The 17,470-nt window shown below is 47.1% G+C and overlaps 1 protein-coding gene across 3 annotated transcripts in view; it reads left to right on the top strand.

Annotated features, from left to right (window-relative positions):
- Nucleotides 1–17,470, top strand: part of PTPN3 (protein tyrosine phosphatase non-receptor type 3) — a 1,027,556-nt gene that overhangs the window by 571,091 nt on the left and 438,995 nt on the right. For all 3 annotated transcript variants that reach the window (XM_063922728.1, XM_063922729.1, XM_063922727.1), the window contains one exon: nucleotides 13,052–13,228. In XM_063922728.1, the coding sequence (XP_063778798.1) occupies nucleotides 13,052–13,228 (177 nt within the window). The remainder of the gene's footprint in view (nucleotides 1–13,051; nucleotides 13,229–17,470) is intronic.

Genomic DNA, 17,470 nt, shown 5'->3' with positions numbered 1-17,470 from the left:
GGTTTTCCTAAAACCACCCTTTTGTGTTTTGGATCTGGATGATTTTTGAAAAAAAAAACATAAAAAAGCTAAAATCACAGAAATTGGGGGTAATTTTGATCCTATGGTATTATTAACCTCAATAACATGAATTTTCACTCATTTCCAGTCTATTCTGAACACCTCACAATATTGTTTTTAGGCCAAAGATTGCACCGAGGTGGCTGGATAACTTAGCTAAGTGACACAAGTGTGCGGCACAAACACCTGGCCCATCTAGGAGTGGCACTGCAGTGGCAGACAGGATGGCACTTAACAAACTAGGCCCCAAACAGCACATGATGCAAAGAAGGAAAAGAGGTGCAATGAGGTAGCTGTAACCTCAATAACATGAATTTTCACTCATTTCCAGTCTATTCTGAACACCTCACAATATTGTTTTTAGGCCAAAGGTTGCACCGAGGTGGCTGAATAACTAAGCTAAGTGACACAAGTGTGCGTCACAAACACCTGGCCCATCTAAGAGTAGAACTGCAGTTACAGACAGGGTGGCACTTAAAAAAAAAACTAGTCCTTAAACAGCACATATTGCAAAGAAGAAAAAGAGGTGCAAGATGGAATTGTCCTTGGGCCCTCCCACCCACCCTTATGTTGTATAAACAGGACATGTACACTTTGACAAACCAATCATTTCAGCGACACGACTGTGGCTGAAATGACTGGTTTGTTTGGGCCCCCACCAAAAAAGAAGCAATCAATTTCTCCTTGCACAAACTCACTCTACAGAGGCAAGATGTCGACCTCATCCTCCGATTCTTCACCCCTTTCAGAGTGTACATCCTCCTCCTCACAGAGTGTTCATTCGGTCCCACTGGAATCCACCATCACAGGTCCCTGTGTACTTTCTGGAAGTAATTGCTCGTCAAGGTCTTCCTGGAGGATTTATGATTTTGATGAACATCATCTTCTCCACATTTTGTGGAAGTAACCTCCTACGACGATCGCTGGCAAGGTTACTGGCTGCACTAAACACTCTTTCGGAGTACACACTGGAGGGGTGGGGGGTGTTGGGGGGAGCAACTTTGTTAAAATAAAAACAGTTTGTGAAAGGACATCCAAATTGCCTCTTTTTCCTGCCAGTATACTTACAGACTCTCTGACATACCTACTTGGATGTTGTCACTCATATAATCGTCCACCATTCTTTCAATGGTGACAGAATCATATGCAGTGACAGTAGACATGTCAGTAATCGTTGGCAGGTCCTTCAGTCTAGACCAGATGTTAGCACTCGCTCCTGACTGCCCTGCATCACCGCCAGCGGGTGGGCTAGGAAATCTTATCCTTTTCCAAGCAGCCCCAGTTGTCGAAGAAAATGAAAGAGGAGCTGCTGACAGGTTACGTTCCGCTCGAGTTGACAATTTTCTCACCAGCAGGTCTTTGAACCTCTGCAGACTTGTGTCTGCCAGAAATAGAGATGCAACATAGGCTTTAAACCTAGGATCGAGCATGGTGGCCAAAATGTAGTGCTCTGATTTCGACAGATTGACCATCCTTGAATCCTGGCAAAGCGAATGAAGGGGTCCATCCACAAGTCCCACATACTTTGTGGAATCGCTCCGTTTTAGCTCCTCCTTCAATTTCTCCAGCTGCTTCTGCAAAAGCCTGATGAGGGGAATGACCTGACTCAAGCTGGCAGTGTCTGAACTGACTTCACGTGTGGCAAGTTTGAAGGGTTGGAAAACCTTGCACAAGACGGAAATCATTCTCCACTGTGCTTGAGTCAGGTGCATTTCCCCTCCTTTGCCTATATTGTGGGTGGATGTATTGGCTTGAATGGCCTTTTGCTGCTCCTCCATCCCCTGAAGCATATAGAGTGTTGAATTCTACCTCTTTACCACCTCTTGCTTCAGGTGATGGCAGGGCAGGTTCAGGAGTGTTTGATGGCGCTCCAGTTTTCGGCACGCGGTGGCTGAATGCCGAAAGTGGCCCGCAATTTTTCAAGCCACCGACAGCATCTCCTGCACGCCCCTGTCATTTAAAAAAAAATTCTGCACCACCAAATTAATTAACCAAATTAATTGTATGTGCAAAACATGCTGGAATTTGCCCAGATGTAATGCACGCACAATATTGGTGGCATTGTCCGATATCACAAATCCCCAGGTGAGTCTAATTGAGGTAAGCCATTGTGCAATGATGTCCCTCAGTTTCCATAAGAGGGTGTTCCTCTTATGGAAAGCGGTGATACATGGCGTAGCCTGCCTAGGAACGAGTTGGCATTTGCGAGATGCTGCTACTGGTGCCGCTGCTGTTGTTGCTACGGGAGGCCATATATCTACCCAGTGGGCTGTAACAGTCATATAGTGCTTAGGCTGCCCTGTTCCACTTATACACATGTCCATGGTTAAGTGGACAGTGGGTACAACTGCATTTTGTAGGTCACTGAGGACACTTTTTCTGACGTCTCTATACATTCTCGGTATCGCCTGCCTAGTGAAGTGGAACCTAGATGGGATTTGATACCGGGGACACAGTACCTCAAACAATTCTCTTAAGTTCCACTGAACTAATGGCGGATACCGGACGCATGTCTAACATAGCTGTCAAGGCCTCAGTTATCCGCTTTGCAAAAGGATGACTGCTGTCATATTTAATCTCCCTCACAAATAACTGTTGGACAGTCAGTTGTTTACTGGAAGTAGTACAAGTGGTCTTCCGACTTCCCCTCTGGGATGACGATCAACTCCCATCAGCAATAACAGCAGCGTCAGCAACAGCAGTCACACCACTCAAGAAAACTACGGAATAATCCCGGTTAGGAGAGGACTCCTCAGTCTTGCCATTGGCATGGCCTGCAGGACTACTGATGTTCCTGACTGAGGAGGAAGTTGACGTTGAGGGAGTTGGTGGTGTGGCTTGCAGGAGCTTGGGTACAAGAGGAAGAAGGGATTTAGGTGTCAGTGGACTGCTTACGCTCTTACCCAAAGTTTCACAACTTGACACTGACTTCTGATGAATGCGCAGCAGGTGACGTATAAAGGAGGATGTTCCTAGGTGGTTAAGATCCTTAACCCTATTTATCACAAATTGACAGAGGCAACACACGGCTTGACATTTGTGGAGAAATAATTCCACACCGAAAAGGTTGCTTTTTTGGTATTTTGCCCAGGCATCACAACGGGCTTCTTCATCCCACGAACAACAGGTGTCTCCCCCGGTGCCTGATTTAAACAAACCACATCACCAACAGAATCCTCATCGTCAACTTCCTCCTCAGCGCCAGCGTCAGGCATTGCAACCGCCAACACACTTGGACTCTCCTTGGGGATTTGTGATACCATCTTAGAACGCACAGTTCTTTTCTGTGCTTTTTCCAGCTTAAATCTCATCATTTTTCTAGTGGGAGGATGAGGGCTTCCATCGTCATGTAAAGCTAAACCACTAGTCATGAACATAGGCCAGGGCCTTAGCCGTTCCTTGCCACTCTGTGTCATAAATGGCATGTTGGCAAGTTTACGTTTCTACTCAGACATTTAAATTTCTTTTTTGGGGTCTTTTTACTGAACTTTGGCTTTTTGGATTTTACATGCCCTCTGCTATCACATTGGCCTTGGCAGACAACGTTGATGGGATTTCATTGTCTGTCATGACTAGTGGCAGCAGCTTCAGCACTAGGAGTTAGTGGTTCTTGATCTTTCACTACTTTATCCTCCAAATTTTTGTTCTCCATTATTTTTCTGGAGTTATATAACAATGGGGGTCATTTACGAGTTGTTCGCTCGTTGCCGATTTTCGCTATGCTGCGATTTGTTGCAAATTGCCCATGCGCAAGGCACGCAGGGCACATGCACTTAGTTATTTAACTAAAAACTTAGCAGTTTTGCTGTGGATCCTGCGGCACTTTTCAGTCGCACTGCTGATCGGTGAATGATTGACAGGAAAGGGGCGTTTCTGGGTGGTAACTGAGCGTTTTCCGGGAGTGTGCTAAAAAACGCAGGCGTGTCAGGGAAAAACGCGGGAGTGTCTGCAGAAACGGGGGAGTGACTGGCCAAACGCAGGGCGTGTTTGTGACGTCAAATCAGGAACTAAACGGACTGAGCTGATCGCAATCTGTGAGTAGGTGTGGAGCTACTCAGAAACTGCAAAGAATTATTTATTAGCAGTTCTGCTAATCTTTTGTTCGCTATTCTGCTAAGCTAAGATACACTCCCAGAGGGCGGCAGCCTAGCGTGTGCAATGCAACTAAAAGCAGCTAGCGAGCGAACAACTCGGAATGAGGGCCATTATGCGGTACAGGAGAGCGTACCGCTACACCACACAGGGCAAACCATGTGAAAATTATTTGGATTAAATATTAATAACCCATTTTTCTGCTGCAGGGTACACTGGGCCCACATGGAATGCCATTGGGGTGTAGAGTAGATCTTAATCCGAGGCACCAACAAGCTCAAAGCTTTGACTGTTCCCAGAATGCATAGTGCCGCCTCCTCTCCGTGCACAGGTGCTCAGTTTTGTAAATGGTGCAGCCCTGAGAATATTTAATATAGGTGTTTCACAGGATATACGCAGTGTGTATTTTTCTCTGTGATTTTTAGTCACCATATACCTCTTGAGTTCCCTGTTTGTGCTGATACACTGCACAGGGGGTTCTTGTCAGGTATTGTGCTGCTGATATTGTACTGTGTTGCCTTGTATTGAGCTTTCGGATATGTCAGCTACAAAGGGCAATGGTGCTGGAGCTGATCCCACATTGCGTGGTGGTGATGGTGCAGACACATTTGAGGAAAACATAGCAGCTGAGGGTCAGGTTCTGGGGGATCCTTATCCCGAAGTGGGACTGTAGCATAATGACCCACCTTGGACTACCTTCTCCACGCTATTGAATATGCTGGTAACTAGACTAACGCCCACTATGGGACCTCCTGTGCCGGTACAACCGCTTATGGTCCCTGTGCTAAACCCGCCATGGGCAGATCAACTGTCTGCTCAGTTACAGCAAGTGAACAAATCACTGACTACTCAGAAGTCTAACCCTCGCCCACCTAAGACCAAGGGGTCCTCTAAGTGGGCCATTACTTCCTCACAATCCACCAATGTCCCAGACTCCTCGTCTGATGAGGATGGTGTTTATACTCACCCCACAGATTCTGATCCCGACGCGTCTGATGAGGATTCTGTTTCACAGGTGGATGTTCCTGACTTGTTGGAGACTATCAGGACCATTCTTCAAATTACTGATGATCCAGAGCCTGATGCTGCTCCTAAGAAACCGTCAGAAAGTGGTTAAACAAGTTTTACCTCATTCTGACCATTTAGTTGACATATGCCAGGAGTTCTGGGAAAATCCAGGAAATAAATTCACGCCTCACAAGAAGATGCTGGCTCGCTACCCCCTCGCTGCGGAGCTAAGTAAAAATTGGGAGACATCCTCGCCAGTAGATTCGCAGGTGGCGCGGCTGGTGGTATCCTCAGCTCTGCCGGTAACTACCGTCACGTCTCTGAAAGAACCGACGGATAAGCGCGTGGAGGGTTGTTTAAAGGCAATTTAAACCCTAAGCCTTGGCCACCAGAATACCAACATCAGAAGCCGCCTCCTTAATGTAATGAGAAGCTGTGACAATATAAGACAGACATTGTCTAGCATGATCAGAAGCGTTGGAAGGCAACTCCGCCTCCAGCTCCTGAGCCCACACTTCAACAGCCTCTGCAGCCCATGTCACTGCAATGGTGGGCCTATGTGGGGGGCCAACTTCTAGGGTATACCCAGGAATGGTTGAAGACCACTTCCAATGCCTGGGTACGGGAAGTCGTCACTCGAGGTTACGCCGTATCATCGATTTTGCCTGACAGACATCCCTTCGGATCAGGTGAAGGCAAAACTCTTAATTTGGTGGTACAGTCCCTACTGGACACATTAATAGTAGTACAGGTCCCTCTGGCTTAGAGAGGCAAGGGGTTCTATTCACCGCTGCTCCTAGTCCCGAAACTGAATGGGTCCTCCCAGTACATTATCAACCTCAAGTCCTTGAACAAATTTGTGAGGTCTCCAAGTTTCGCATGGAAACTCTTTGCTCTGTTGTCCTGCCTTGGAACCTGGGGATTATATGGTCTCCCTGGACCTGCATATTCCCATTGCAGTGTCGCATCAGCAGAACCTGAGGTTTGCGGTTGGCAACCTCCATTACCAATTTCAAGCATTACCTTTTGGGTTGACCATGGCTCCGCGATTCTTCACGAAGGTCATGGCAGTAATAATGGACTGTACTCTGCCGTCAAGGGGTCAGGATCCTACCGTACCTGGACGACTTGTTGATCTTGGCAAATTCCCCAGAAATTCTCCTACGCCATCTGGATCTGACTATCCAGTTTCTGCAAGCCCACGGGTGGCTCATCAACTGGAAGAAATATTCCCTGGTCCCTGCTCAGAGCATGGTGCACCCGGGGGCGTTGTTGGACACTCACAACCAGCAGTTGTTCTTGTCTCAGGAGAAAGTCCTGTAGCTTCAGAACAGGATTCAATGCTTCCTATCTCGTCCGCAAGTGACGATACATTCTTCAATGCAAGTACTAGGTCTCATGGTGTCGGCTGTCGACATGGTGGAGTACGCTCAATTCCATTCCCGCCCTCTGCAGAAGTTGATTCTTGCTATGTGGGACGGCCTGCCTCACCGGATCAGGTCTCAAATGATCTCCTTGTCTCCGGAGGTCCATCTGTCACTGAGCTGGTGGCTTCTGGACCAACAATTGGATCTCCAACTGGGTCCTTCTGACGACGGATGCCAGTCTGAGAGGTTGGGTCGCCGTGTTGGAGCAACACTCCCTTCAGGGTCGGTGGACCAAGGAGGAATATCTCCTTCCGATAAACATTCTGGAACTGCGGGCAGTGTTCAATGCTCTGAACTTGGCCCAGCATTTAATACAGAATAGTCCTGTTCAAGTACAGTCGGACAACACCACCACAGTGGCGTACATCAATCATCAAGGCGGCACTCGTAGCTGCATGGCAATGAGGGAAGTACAGTTTCAAGGATTCTTCAGTGGGCAGAACGCCATCTGCTGGTCATATCGGCAGTATTCATTCCGGGGGTCCTAAACTGGGAAGTGGACTTTCTCAGTCGTCAGGACGTACACGCTGGAGAGTGGAGCCTCCATCCAGAAGTGTTTCAACTCCTCGTGGACAGGTGGGGCCTTCCATATGTGGACCTGATGGCGTCTCAACACAATCACAAGGTTCCGGTCTTCAGAGCAAGGACAAGGGATCATCAAGCAGCATTCGTGGACGCACTGGCAATTACATGGAACTTTCATCTGCCATACGTGTTCCCTCCGGTGTCACTCCTGCCCAGAGTAATAAGGAGTTCAAGCAAGAAGGAGGAATCCTACTTCTGATCGCTCCCGCGTGGCCCAGACTGCATTGGTTATCTCTCGATAGAGCGTCCCCTTCTACTTCCGCAGCGCCCAGATCTCCTCGTTCAGGGCCCCTGTGTATATCAGGATTTAGCCCGGTTGGCTTTGATGGCGTGGCTCCGCTTCCGTCTAGAGGGCCAAAGGTTTTTCTGAGGCGGTCATTCAAACTATGTTGAAGGCCCGGAAACCGGCTTCTGCTCTGATTTACCATTAGGGTCTGGAATTCTTACTTTGCTTGATGTTCATCTAACAATCATGACGCTTACAAGTTTAGTACGGCCAAACTTTTGGCCTTTCTACAACAGGGCCTGGACTTGGTCCTTCGTCTGGCCTCCATCAAGGTTCAAATATTTGCCTTGTCGATTTGGTTCCAGAGAAAAATTGCAACTTTACCTGATGTTCGTACGTTCACTCAGGGTGTTTTCTGGATTCAATCTCCTTATGTCCCGCCTGTGGATCCTTTGGACTTGTCGGTGGTTCTAGAGGCGTTACAAGAGTAACTGTTTGAGCCCATTGAATCTGCAGACCTTAAGTGGCTTTCTCTTAAGGTATTGTTTCTGCTGGCTATTGCCTCTGCTAGATGGATGTCGGATTTGGGTGCCTTATCTTGTAGGTCACCATATCTGATTTTTTTACTGTGATTGGGCGGTTCTTAGAACACGTCCCGGGTATTTACCTAAGGTGGTGTCTTCTTTCCACCTTAATCAGGAGATTGTGGTTCCGACCTTTGCCTCTCCTGAATTGTCTTCCAAAGAGCGGTCTATGGATGTGGTACGGGCTCTTATTATCTGTGTGAAGAGAACTGCCTCCATCAGGAAGTCGGATTCTCTGTTTGTTCTGTTTGGTTTTCACAAACGTGGCTGGCCCGTTTCCAAGCAGACCCTAGCCAGATGGATTAGAATGGTGATTGCACATGCTTATGTACAGGCTGTCCTTCCAGCTCCTGCTACCATAAAGGCCCATTCTGCTTGGTCGGTTGGAACTTTTTGGGCGGCCTGCCGTGGTATGACCCTTGAACAATTGTGCAATGCGGCTACGTGGTCATCAGTGAACACGTTCATAAGATTTTATGCCTTCGATACTTCCGTCTCCCAGGATGCTTGCTTTGGACGCTGGATTCTTGTGCCCACTACAGTGCGTCCCCTCCCATAAGGAACTGCTTTAGGACTTCCCCAATGTCATTGCGTGTGGAGCCCAGTGTACCCCGCAGCAGAAAACGAGATTTATGGTAAGAACTTACCGTTGTTAAATCTCTTTTTGCGAGGTACACTGGACTCCACAGGGCGCCTACCCTGACGCACTTAGCTTCTTTAGGTTGGTATGGCATTAGCCCCTCACACTTTCTCCTGTCGTTGGAATGTGGTGTATGTGGCTACTAACAGTTGTCGTCTCTTTTGCCTGCTACTGCATTGGACTGGTTAACAAAAACTGAGCTCCTGTGCACAGAGGCGGGGTTACAGAGGAGGTGGCGCTATGCATTCTGGGAACAGTCAAAGCTTTGAGCCTGTTGGTGCCTCGGATCAAGATCCTACTCTCCACCCCAATGTCATTCCCTGTGGAGCCCAGTGTACCTCGCAGAAAGAGATTTAACACGGTAAGTTCTTACATAAATCTCGTTATTTGGAGTAAATAATATACAGCACAGGACAGCACCACTGGACTGGACTTATACGGAGTTATATGGATTTATATGGAATTATACAGCAGGATCACTGGACTCATACTGCAGGATCACTGGACTTATACGGCAGGATCACTGGACTTATGTGCCAGTACCACTGGACTTATATGGCAGTACCACTGGACCTATTCGGCAGTATCGCTGGATTGAATTTATACGCCAGTACCACTGGATTTGTACACAGTACCACTGGACTTATACGCCAGTACCACTGGAATTATATAGCAGGATCACTGCAATTGTATGGCAGGATCACTGCAATTATACGGCAGAATCACTGCAATTATACGTCAGGATCACTGGATGTATACGGCAGGATCACTGGACTTTTACGCCAGTAGCACTGGAATTATACGCCAGTACACTGGAATTATGCTGCAGGATCACTGGACGTATACATCAGGATCACTGTAATTATACGGCAGGATAACTGGACTTATACGGCAGCATCACAGGACTTATATGGCAGGATCACTGCAATTATACGACAGGATCACTGGAATAATACGGCAAAATCACTGAAATTATACGTCAGTACCACTATAATTATACGGCAGGATCCCTGGATTTATACGTCAGGATCACTGTAATTATATGGTAGAATCACTGGATTTATATGGCAGGATCACTGGAATTATACGGCAGGATCACTGGACTTATACGGCAGGATCACTGGACTTATACGGCAGTATCAATGGACATATTCGGCAGTATCAATGGACATATATGGCAGGATCACTGGACTTATACGGCAGGATCACTGGACTTATACACCAGTACCAGGGCCGCCATCAGGGGGGTGCTGGGGGCACAGCTGTCCCGGGCCCGGCCCCTCTGAAGAGAGAGGAGGGCCCAGGATGCTCATGCTGTCCTGCCGCTGTCCTCCGACCTCCAGCAGCTGTATTGAAAAACTTTTCTCCCAAAATGGCCACCTCCACAGAGGAGACAGTTATTCAAGATACTAGAGGAGCCCTCTAGTATCTTTAATAACTGTCTCCTTTGAGGCGGCGGCCATTTTGAGAGGGACATTTTCAATACAGCGCTGCAGGAGGACTAAGGACAGCAGCAGAACAGCGGGGCCAGAGGCGGGCAGGCAGCAGCATGAGCATCTTGGGCCCTCCAGACTGCGGCACGTGTATGTATGTGTGCATGCGTTTATTTATTTATATATATATATATATATATATATATATATATATATATATATATATATATATATATAAAAATAAGAAAAATGAGGTGAGATCTTAAGGTGCCTGATGACGAATTAAAAAATATCAACTAAAATAAATAAATAAATATTCCTACCTTAAATACACAGACTTGAGACTTGAGGGGGTGGCTTTGTGTCTGCATTGAAATTTTATGTTTGATTTTTTGGAATATATATTAATTTTTATTTAACTTTTTTTCGGGGGAGGGGCTTCCTATTTTGTCAGTACCGGGCCCCACAATTTCTGTTGGCAGCCCTGGCCAGTACCACTGGAATTATACGGCAGGGTAACTGGATTTATACGGCAGTACCGCTGGACATTTACGGCAGTATCAATGAACATATACGGCAGGATCACTGGACTTATACGCCGGTACCACTGGAATTATACGGCAGGATCACTTGATTTATATGGCAGTACCGCTGGACATATACGGCAGTATCACTGGACTGGACTTATACTCCAGTACCACTGTAATTATACGGCAGGATCACTGGACTTATATGCCAGTACCACTGGACTTATTTGGCAGTACCACTGGACATATACGGCAGTATCACTGGACTGGACTTATACGCAAGTACCACAGGAATTATACAGCAGGATCAGTGGAATTATATAGCAGGATAACTGGACTTATACGGCAGGATCACTGCAATTATACGGCAGGATCACTGGAATTATACGGCAGGATCACTGGACTTATGCGTCAGTAGCACTGGAATTATACGGCAGGATTACTGGATTTATATGGCAGTACCACTGGACATATACAGCAGTACCGCTGGACATATACGGCAGTATCAATGGACATATACGGCAGTACCGCTGTACATATACAGCAGTATCACTGGACTGGATTTATATGGCAGTACCACTGGACATATACGGCAGTATCAATAGACTTATACAGTAGGATCACTGAACATATACGGCAGTACCACTGGACATATATGGTAGCACAGGGACACCACCACTAGACTGATGCAAGACAACACAGCACCACTGCAATGGACTGGACTTATACAGCAGCACTGGGCATATGGCAGCAGAGGGCACCACCACTGTGACTGGAATGATGCCGCACAACACATCACCACTGGACTGATGTCGCACAACACAGCACCACTGGACTGGACTTATACAGCAGCACTGGACATATGGCAGCAGAGGACACCACCACTGTGACTGGACTGATGCAGCACAAGACACCACCACTGAACTGATGCAGCACAACACAGCACCACTGGACTGGACTAATACAGCAGCACTGGATTTATAGCAGCAGAGGACACCACTACTGTGACTGGACAGATACAACATAAGACACGGACACTGGGGACGGAGACATGTCCACTCTCTACACTCTCCAATGTTGGAGTGAAAATGGTGGCGACGCGTGGCTATTTATATGGAATCCAAACCCCGCGAGAATTTGACAGCGGGATGGTGACATTTTGCCTCATTCTGGTTTCCGAGTCAGGCAGGAAAATTCAAGCCTGACTGGAATCCGGGCTCATGACGTGAAGTCCGGTGGGGTTTGGTTCTCTGAGAACCGAACCCGCTCATCTCTAATAGATATGTGTGCTGCTGACCGCTGCGTATGTTCTCACTTTTCCAAGTGTATGTGCTCACTGGGTTGTTCTCACTGTTCCGCTTGTGCAGGAGGCTTTTTACTTCTCTACTTGTAGATGGGGTATGTGCTCACTGCACCACCTGAGAGAGGTCGTATTCACACTGCCACTTGTAGCGGGGACGTGCTCACTAAACTACCAGAGGGGTGTCGTACTCACTATGCCACTTGCAGTGGGGGTATTTCCTCACTACATCGCCTGAGGGTGGGTCATGCTCACTGCACCATCTGAGGGGGTCATACTCACTGTACCACTAAGGATGGTATTGCTGTACCACTTTAAAGGGTGCATATTCACTCCTTTACTGGGTTGGGGGTACATGCTCACTATACTGCGCCACTAGTGATGTGGTATGTGTTTGGGGGGAGCAACACGCTAGGGATGGTAATGGGCTCGCTGACTTGGGCAGTGTGGATGGTGCAGTGGTTAGCATTAGTGCCTCACAGTACTTAGGTTCCATTGCCAACACAGCCCTGTGTGTAGTTTGTCTCCTGACCAAAATTAACTCTAGTGTGTAAGTGTGCATGTACATTGGTAAACTATTTGGGCCAAGTGGTTCTTATCTGCCGTCATATTCTATGTATCTACAGTATGTATCACAACATCTTAGAAACTGCATGCACAATTGCAGCATCAGCACAAAGCTGAGTAACATTAACCTCCCGAGTGATTCTATGGTCTTGCAGAATGGCCACAAAAGCTATGACACTGGTGCCTTGTTTTTTTACGTGCACGATCGCAGATGTAAGCAGCAATATGCTCAGAAAATGGTCATAACACGCCTGCGTTTTTGACACCACTCCCCATTACCTCCCCCAAACAGTCCCTGAATGTCAAATAATGGGCAGACTAAATGGGCCAAGTGGTTCTTATCTGCCGTCAAATTCTCTGTTTCTCTATTCATACAACTTAGGAAATTCAATGCTCAGTGATGTACAATTTGCGATATTTGGCTGCTTACACATTCAAGAATTATGGTACAGCAACATTGAAAAGAGTACGATATTGGTACAATGTTGCTTTGAGGTGGCATCTATTTCTGTGGAGTGAATTGGTCAGGGCTGGCCCTTTTATGTATTCTGAAATGTGTGCATATTGCTAAATAGTTTGTTGTTTGTCTGGATTTTCTATAGGCGGAGCCCTAGGATGCGTCACGTTATTAGGAAGCCTCAGCATTCTTCTGCTGACAATCTCGTTAATGAAATGACTTATGTAACGGAGACAGAAGATGTGTTTTACACTTACAAAGGCTCTCCAACCTCAAAAGACAGCGATTCAGAGTTATTTCATAACCACAGTCCAAGGAGTAGGTATGTGAAGAAAATATTCTTTGTCATACAGATGTTTTCTTTTTGAAGAATATTTTGTTATTTTTGCTCTTTCATGTTGGTACAAATTGTGATTATTATTATTAGGACATGTTAACAAGCATTTTGTATGAGCTGAGTGACAAATATAGTTTCTCTTAAGTCCTAGGGGATACTGGGAATCCATTTAGTACCATGGGGTATAGATGGGCCCACTAGGAGCCATTGGCACTATAGAAGTTTGATTACGTGTGCTCGTTCCTCCCTTTATGCCCCACCTACCAGACTCCATTTAGAAAATGTGCCTGGAGGAGCTGGTCACGTCTCTGGAAGCTCCTGAAGAGTTTTCTGCATTTATTTTAAAAGTTTGTTATTTTCAGGCAGGGCTGGATGGCACCAGCCTGCCTGCTTCGTAGGACCTAGGGGGGAAAACGGCCCAACCCCACTAAGGGTTAATGGTCCGGTACCCCGCTGACAGGATGCTAGCTCCTGATGGAACTCTTAGCAAGCCCCACCATGGCGAGCGTACATTCCCTCAGCACGCCGCCACCCCTAACAGAGCCAGAAGAATGAAGAGTGGTGAGTACTAAGCCTGCGTCCCGGTTAGCAGGTCGCCGGCTTATTATGGCTGCATGAGGGTACGAAGACACACTGCTTCTAAACGGGGCGGACTGAGTCTCCTGACTAAGTACACTTTAGTGTACACAGTACCCAGACTGGCACTACAGCCATAAAATGGGGCTTACTCCATTTTATGCACACAGACACATGAGCCAGTATAAAGAAGAGTTGGAAGACTGCACGCCATTGAAGGGGCAAGGCTTCACTATGTGCGGATCCAGCAGCTCACAAGCGCCATTTTCCCTACTGCAGCTGACACAGATGCTGACTGACAGGGACGTGTAGCTCCTCCGGAAAGCCTCCATTTTACCTCAGCGGTACCAGGGGGTCATAGCAGGGAGGAGCGATTTCTAGTGTCCCTAATGTAGGTACTTAGTCTGCGACCCAGTTTAGTTTGGCATTAGTGATAAGGGTGCCGTGTTCTGGTTCCATACTCTCTCTGTGTCTCTCTGGAAGGGCTCTTTGTGGGTTAATTGTGCTTTTAACATTTCCTGTGTGTGTGTGCTGTCACTGCTGCAGTATGTCAGGGAAAGAGTGTATGTCCTGTAAGGCACAGTGTTCCTCTTCTCCAGGGGGTTCACTAGTGTGTACTCAGTGTAGTATCTCTTCCACCATTTCTACAAACTTATCTCGTAATGAGGAGACACAATACTTAAGGCAGTCTATGAAATGGCTGAGTTTATAAAAAAGGACCCAGTACTCAGACCAGCGTCTCAGTCCTCTACCATTTGTCCGCAAAAACGTACCTTGGACCATATCCTGCATTCTGACTCTGATAATGAAGGGTCAGAAATGGAGGAAGGTGAGGTGGACATAGAAGTAGGGGAGGATACTGTCACAGGGTGTAGAGCCTCTAATAGATGGTATCAGAGAAATTCTAAATATCCCTGATGAGGTGACAGAGGATAGTGAGGAATCTTACTTTAATATAAAGAAAAAATTCTCAGCCACTTTTCCTGTGTCTAAGGAACTAAATACCCTGTTTGAAGAACTGTGGGTTAATCCAGATAAGAAATTTCAAATTCCTAGACTGTTGTTATCATCTTTTCCTCCGGAGGACAGGAAAAAATGGGAAAATCCACCGATGGCGTATGCGTCAGGCTCTCAAGTAAAATTGTATTGTCTGTCCCTGGTGCAGCCTCCCTCTGCGGTTGACCGAAAGTGACCTCACCGCTGACCTGAAAGTTCCCACCATTGGTTACAATGGAGCGCATAGGCGCTACATTGTAACACTGCCGTGTGCCGCCTGTCATACAGTACAGGAGCACACAGCCGATCAGGAGGGTGCTACAACGTGGCGCTCCCTGATTGGCTGAAGAAACCCACTTAGACATCAGTCAGAGTGGGTTTCTGGCATTCGGGGAAAGGGGGCCCATGTGAAAACATGGGTCCCCTTTCAGTTCGTGGTCGGGTATCCGTTTTTTTATTTTTTCAAGTACGTGGATTACAAAAGGATTTACCGAGGAGCTGAAAACACTGGATTATGCGAGTATAATTTTTTCTACAGGTACACCATGGATTCTACTGGAGAAGAGGACCGACCTGCGTGGGAACATAAGGTAAGTATGTGTATATGGAGGTGTGGATGGATGTATTAAAGTTATACTTTCAAGGTGTGTGTGTGTTGTCTTTATTGGGGTATTTTTTTAGTAGTAGTACTACAGGTACCAGCGGGCCCGTTTTTCCGCCGCATGCTGGTACTTGTGGTTCTCCAAGTACCAGCTTGGGAGGCTTGCTGGGCCTTGTAGTACTGCTACTAAAAACAATATCAATCACTTTTCACAAAGGCTATCAGCCCCCCATCCGCAGCCTATTGGATGGGGGGGACAGCCTCGGGCTTCACCCCTGGCCCTTGGGTGGCTGGGGGGGGGACCCCTTGATTGAAGGGGTCCCCACTCCCCCAGGGTACCCCGGCCAGGGGTGACTAGTTGGATATTTGATGCCACGGCCGCAAGGCACTGTATAAAAGTGACCCCCGGCTGTGGCATTATCTGTCCAGCTAGTGGAGCCCGGTGCTGGTTTCAAAAATACGGGGGACCCCTACTCTTTTTGTCCCCCGTATTTTTGGAACCAGGACCAGGCGCAGAGCCCGATGCTGGTTGCTTAAATATGGGGGAACCCCTGTCCATTTTTTCCCCATATTTCTGCAACCAGGATCGACTCAAAGAGCCCGAGGCTGGTTTGCCTTCGGAGGGGGGACCCCACGCAATTTTTTTTTACATTTAAACTTTATTTTTTTGTTTAACAAAGTGCACAATGAAGCCCAGCACGGATCTCTCAGATCCGGCCGAGATTCATTGTATTAAAGTCGGCAGTGTTTTACAAGTCACTCACGTAAAACACTGCCAAAAAAACCGAATGACATCGACATCGGAAAACCCAAAAATGCAGAATACGGCAGCTTAGTAAATTAGTCGTAATCAATTCAAAAAGTTGCATATTTACACTTTCGATGTCATTTGTGATTGAACTTTGACCTCAAACGGGAAAACACGAATCTTAGTAAATTTACCCCATAGTGTTTATATAATTATTTTTATTTTATTTTATTTTTTTATTATTTTCGTCATTGACTTTTTGGCAATGAATGGGTTAATTAACAATTTCTCCCCAAAACACAGAATGAATGTAAGAAAGATGCATTAGGAGGGAAGGGGGGGTGGGGACGGGGACACGACTTTTAGGAGACAGATGGTCACATCCTCACCTCAGTAATGTCAGTGGGAATTTCCCACTGTTCTGTGTGTGGGTTGGCGGGCCGCGGGCGGGAGGACAGGACAGCGCAGGATGGGCGGGCATGAGGGAGCACAGTGTGACGTCAGCACGTCACATTGCGAGCTGGATGGGGCTGTGTCTCGGCAGCGCGACCGTCCATTACCCTCAGGAATTTCATTTTTACCCCATTTAGGGTTATTTACCCCTGTTCCCTGACCACTGCTCTATAACATGTGGGTGGATTACACAAGCCATTGCTAAATAGTCAGGTAATTTAATTGAGGGATTAGATGCCTTACCTCAAGAGAAAATTGTTTTGCTCCTGCAACATATACAAGACTCTGCAAACTTTATGGTGGAAGCCATAAAGGAGATAGGTTTGTTTAAAGCACGCACTACAGCTATGGCAGTGTCGGCATGCAGGGGATTATGGCTACATCAGTGGACTGCCGACGCAGACTCCAGGAAAGGCGTGGAATGCCTGCCTTTCACATGTGAGGCCTTATTTGGAGATGAACTGATCTCCCGAGCTACTGTGGGTAAGTCCACATGACTACCTTCTGCAGCTCCGCCAGCTAGGAAGGGCTACTCAGGACCCAATTTACAGTCCTTTCAGACTGCCAAGTTTAGGGGCAAGGCCAGAGGTTCTTCTACCGCCACCAGAGGTGCTAGAGGAAAATCACGCAAACCAGTGACTGCTGGTTCACAGGAACAGGCCTCAGGCTCTGCTTCCTCAACACCTTCTGCATGACGGTGGACCAGATGCCTGAAAGACAGGCAGGTGGGAGCCCGGATAAAATTCTTCAGTCACATCTGGACAAGATTGTGCAAGGATCCCTGGGTCATAGACCTTATATACCAGGGCTACAGACTGGAGTTCCAGGAGCTCCCACCTCACATATTCTTCAA

The sequence above is a fragment of the Pseudophryne corroboree genome, chromosome 5 (assembly GCF_028390025.1).
Source record: "Pseudophryne corroboree isolate aPseCor3 chromosome 5, aPseCor3.hap2, whole genome shotgun sequence".
NCBI lineage: Eukaryota > Metazoa > Chordata > Amphibia > Anura > Myobatrachidae > Pseudophryne > Pseudophryne corroboree.
The sequence above is the reverse complement of the archived record's forward strand: the minus strand, read 5'-3'. Positions and strand labels throughout refer to the sequence as shown.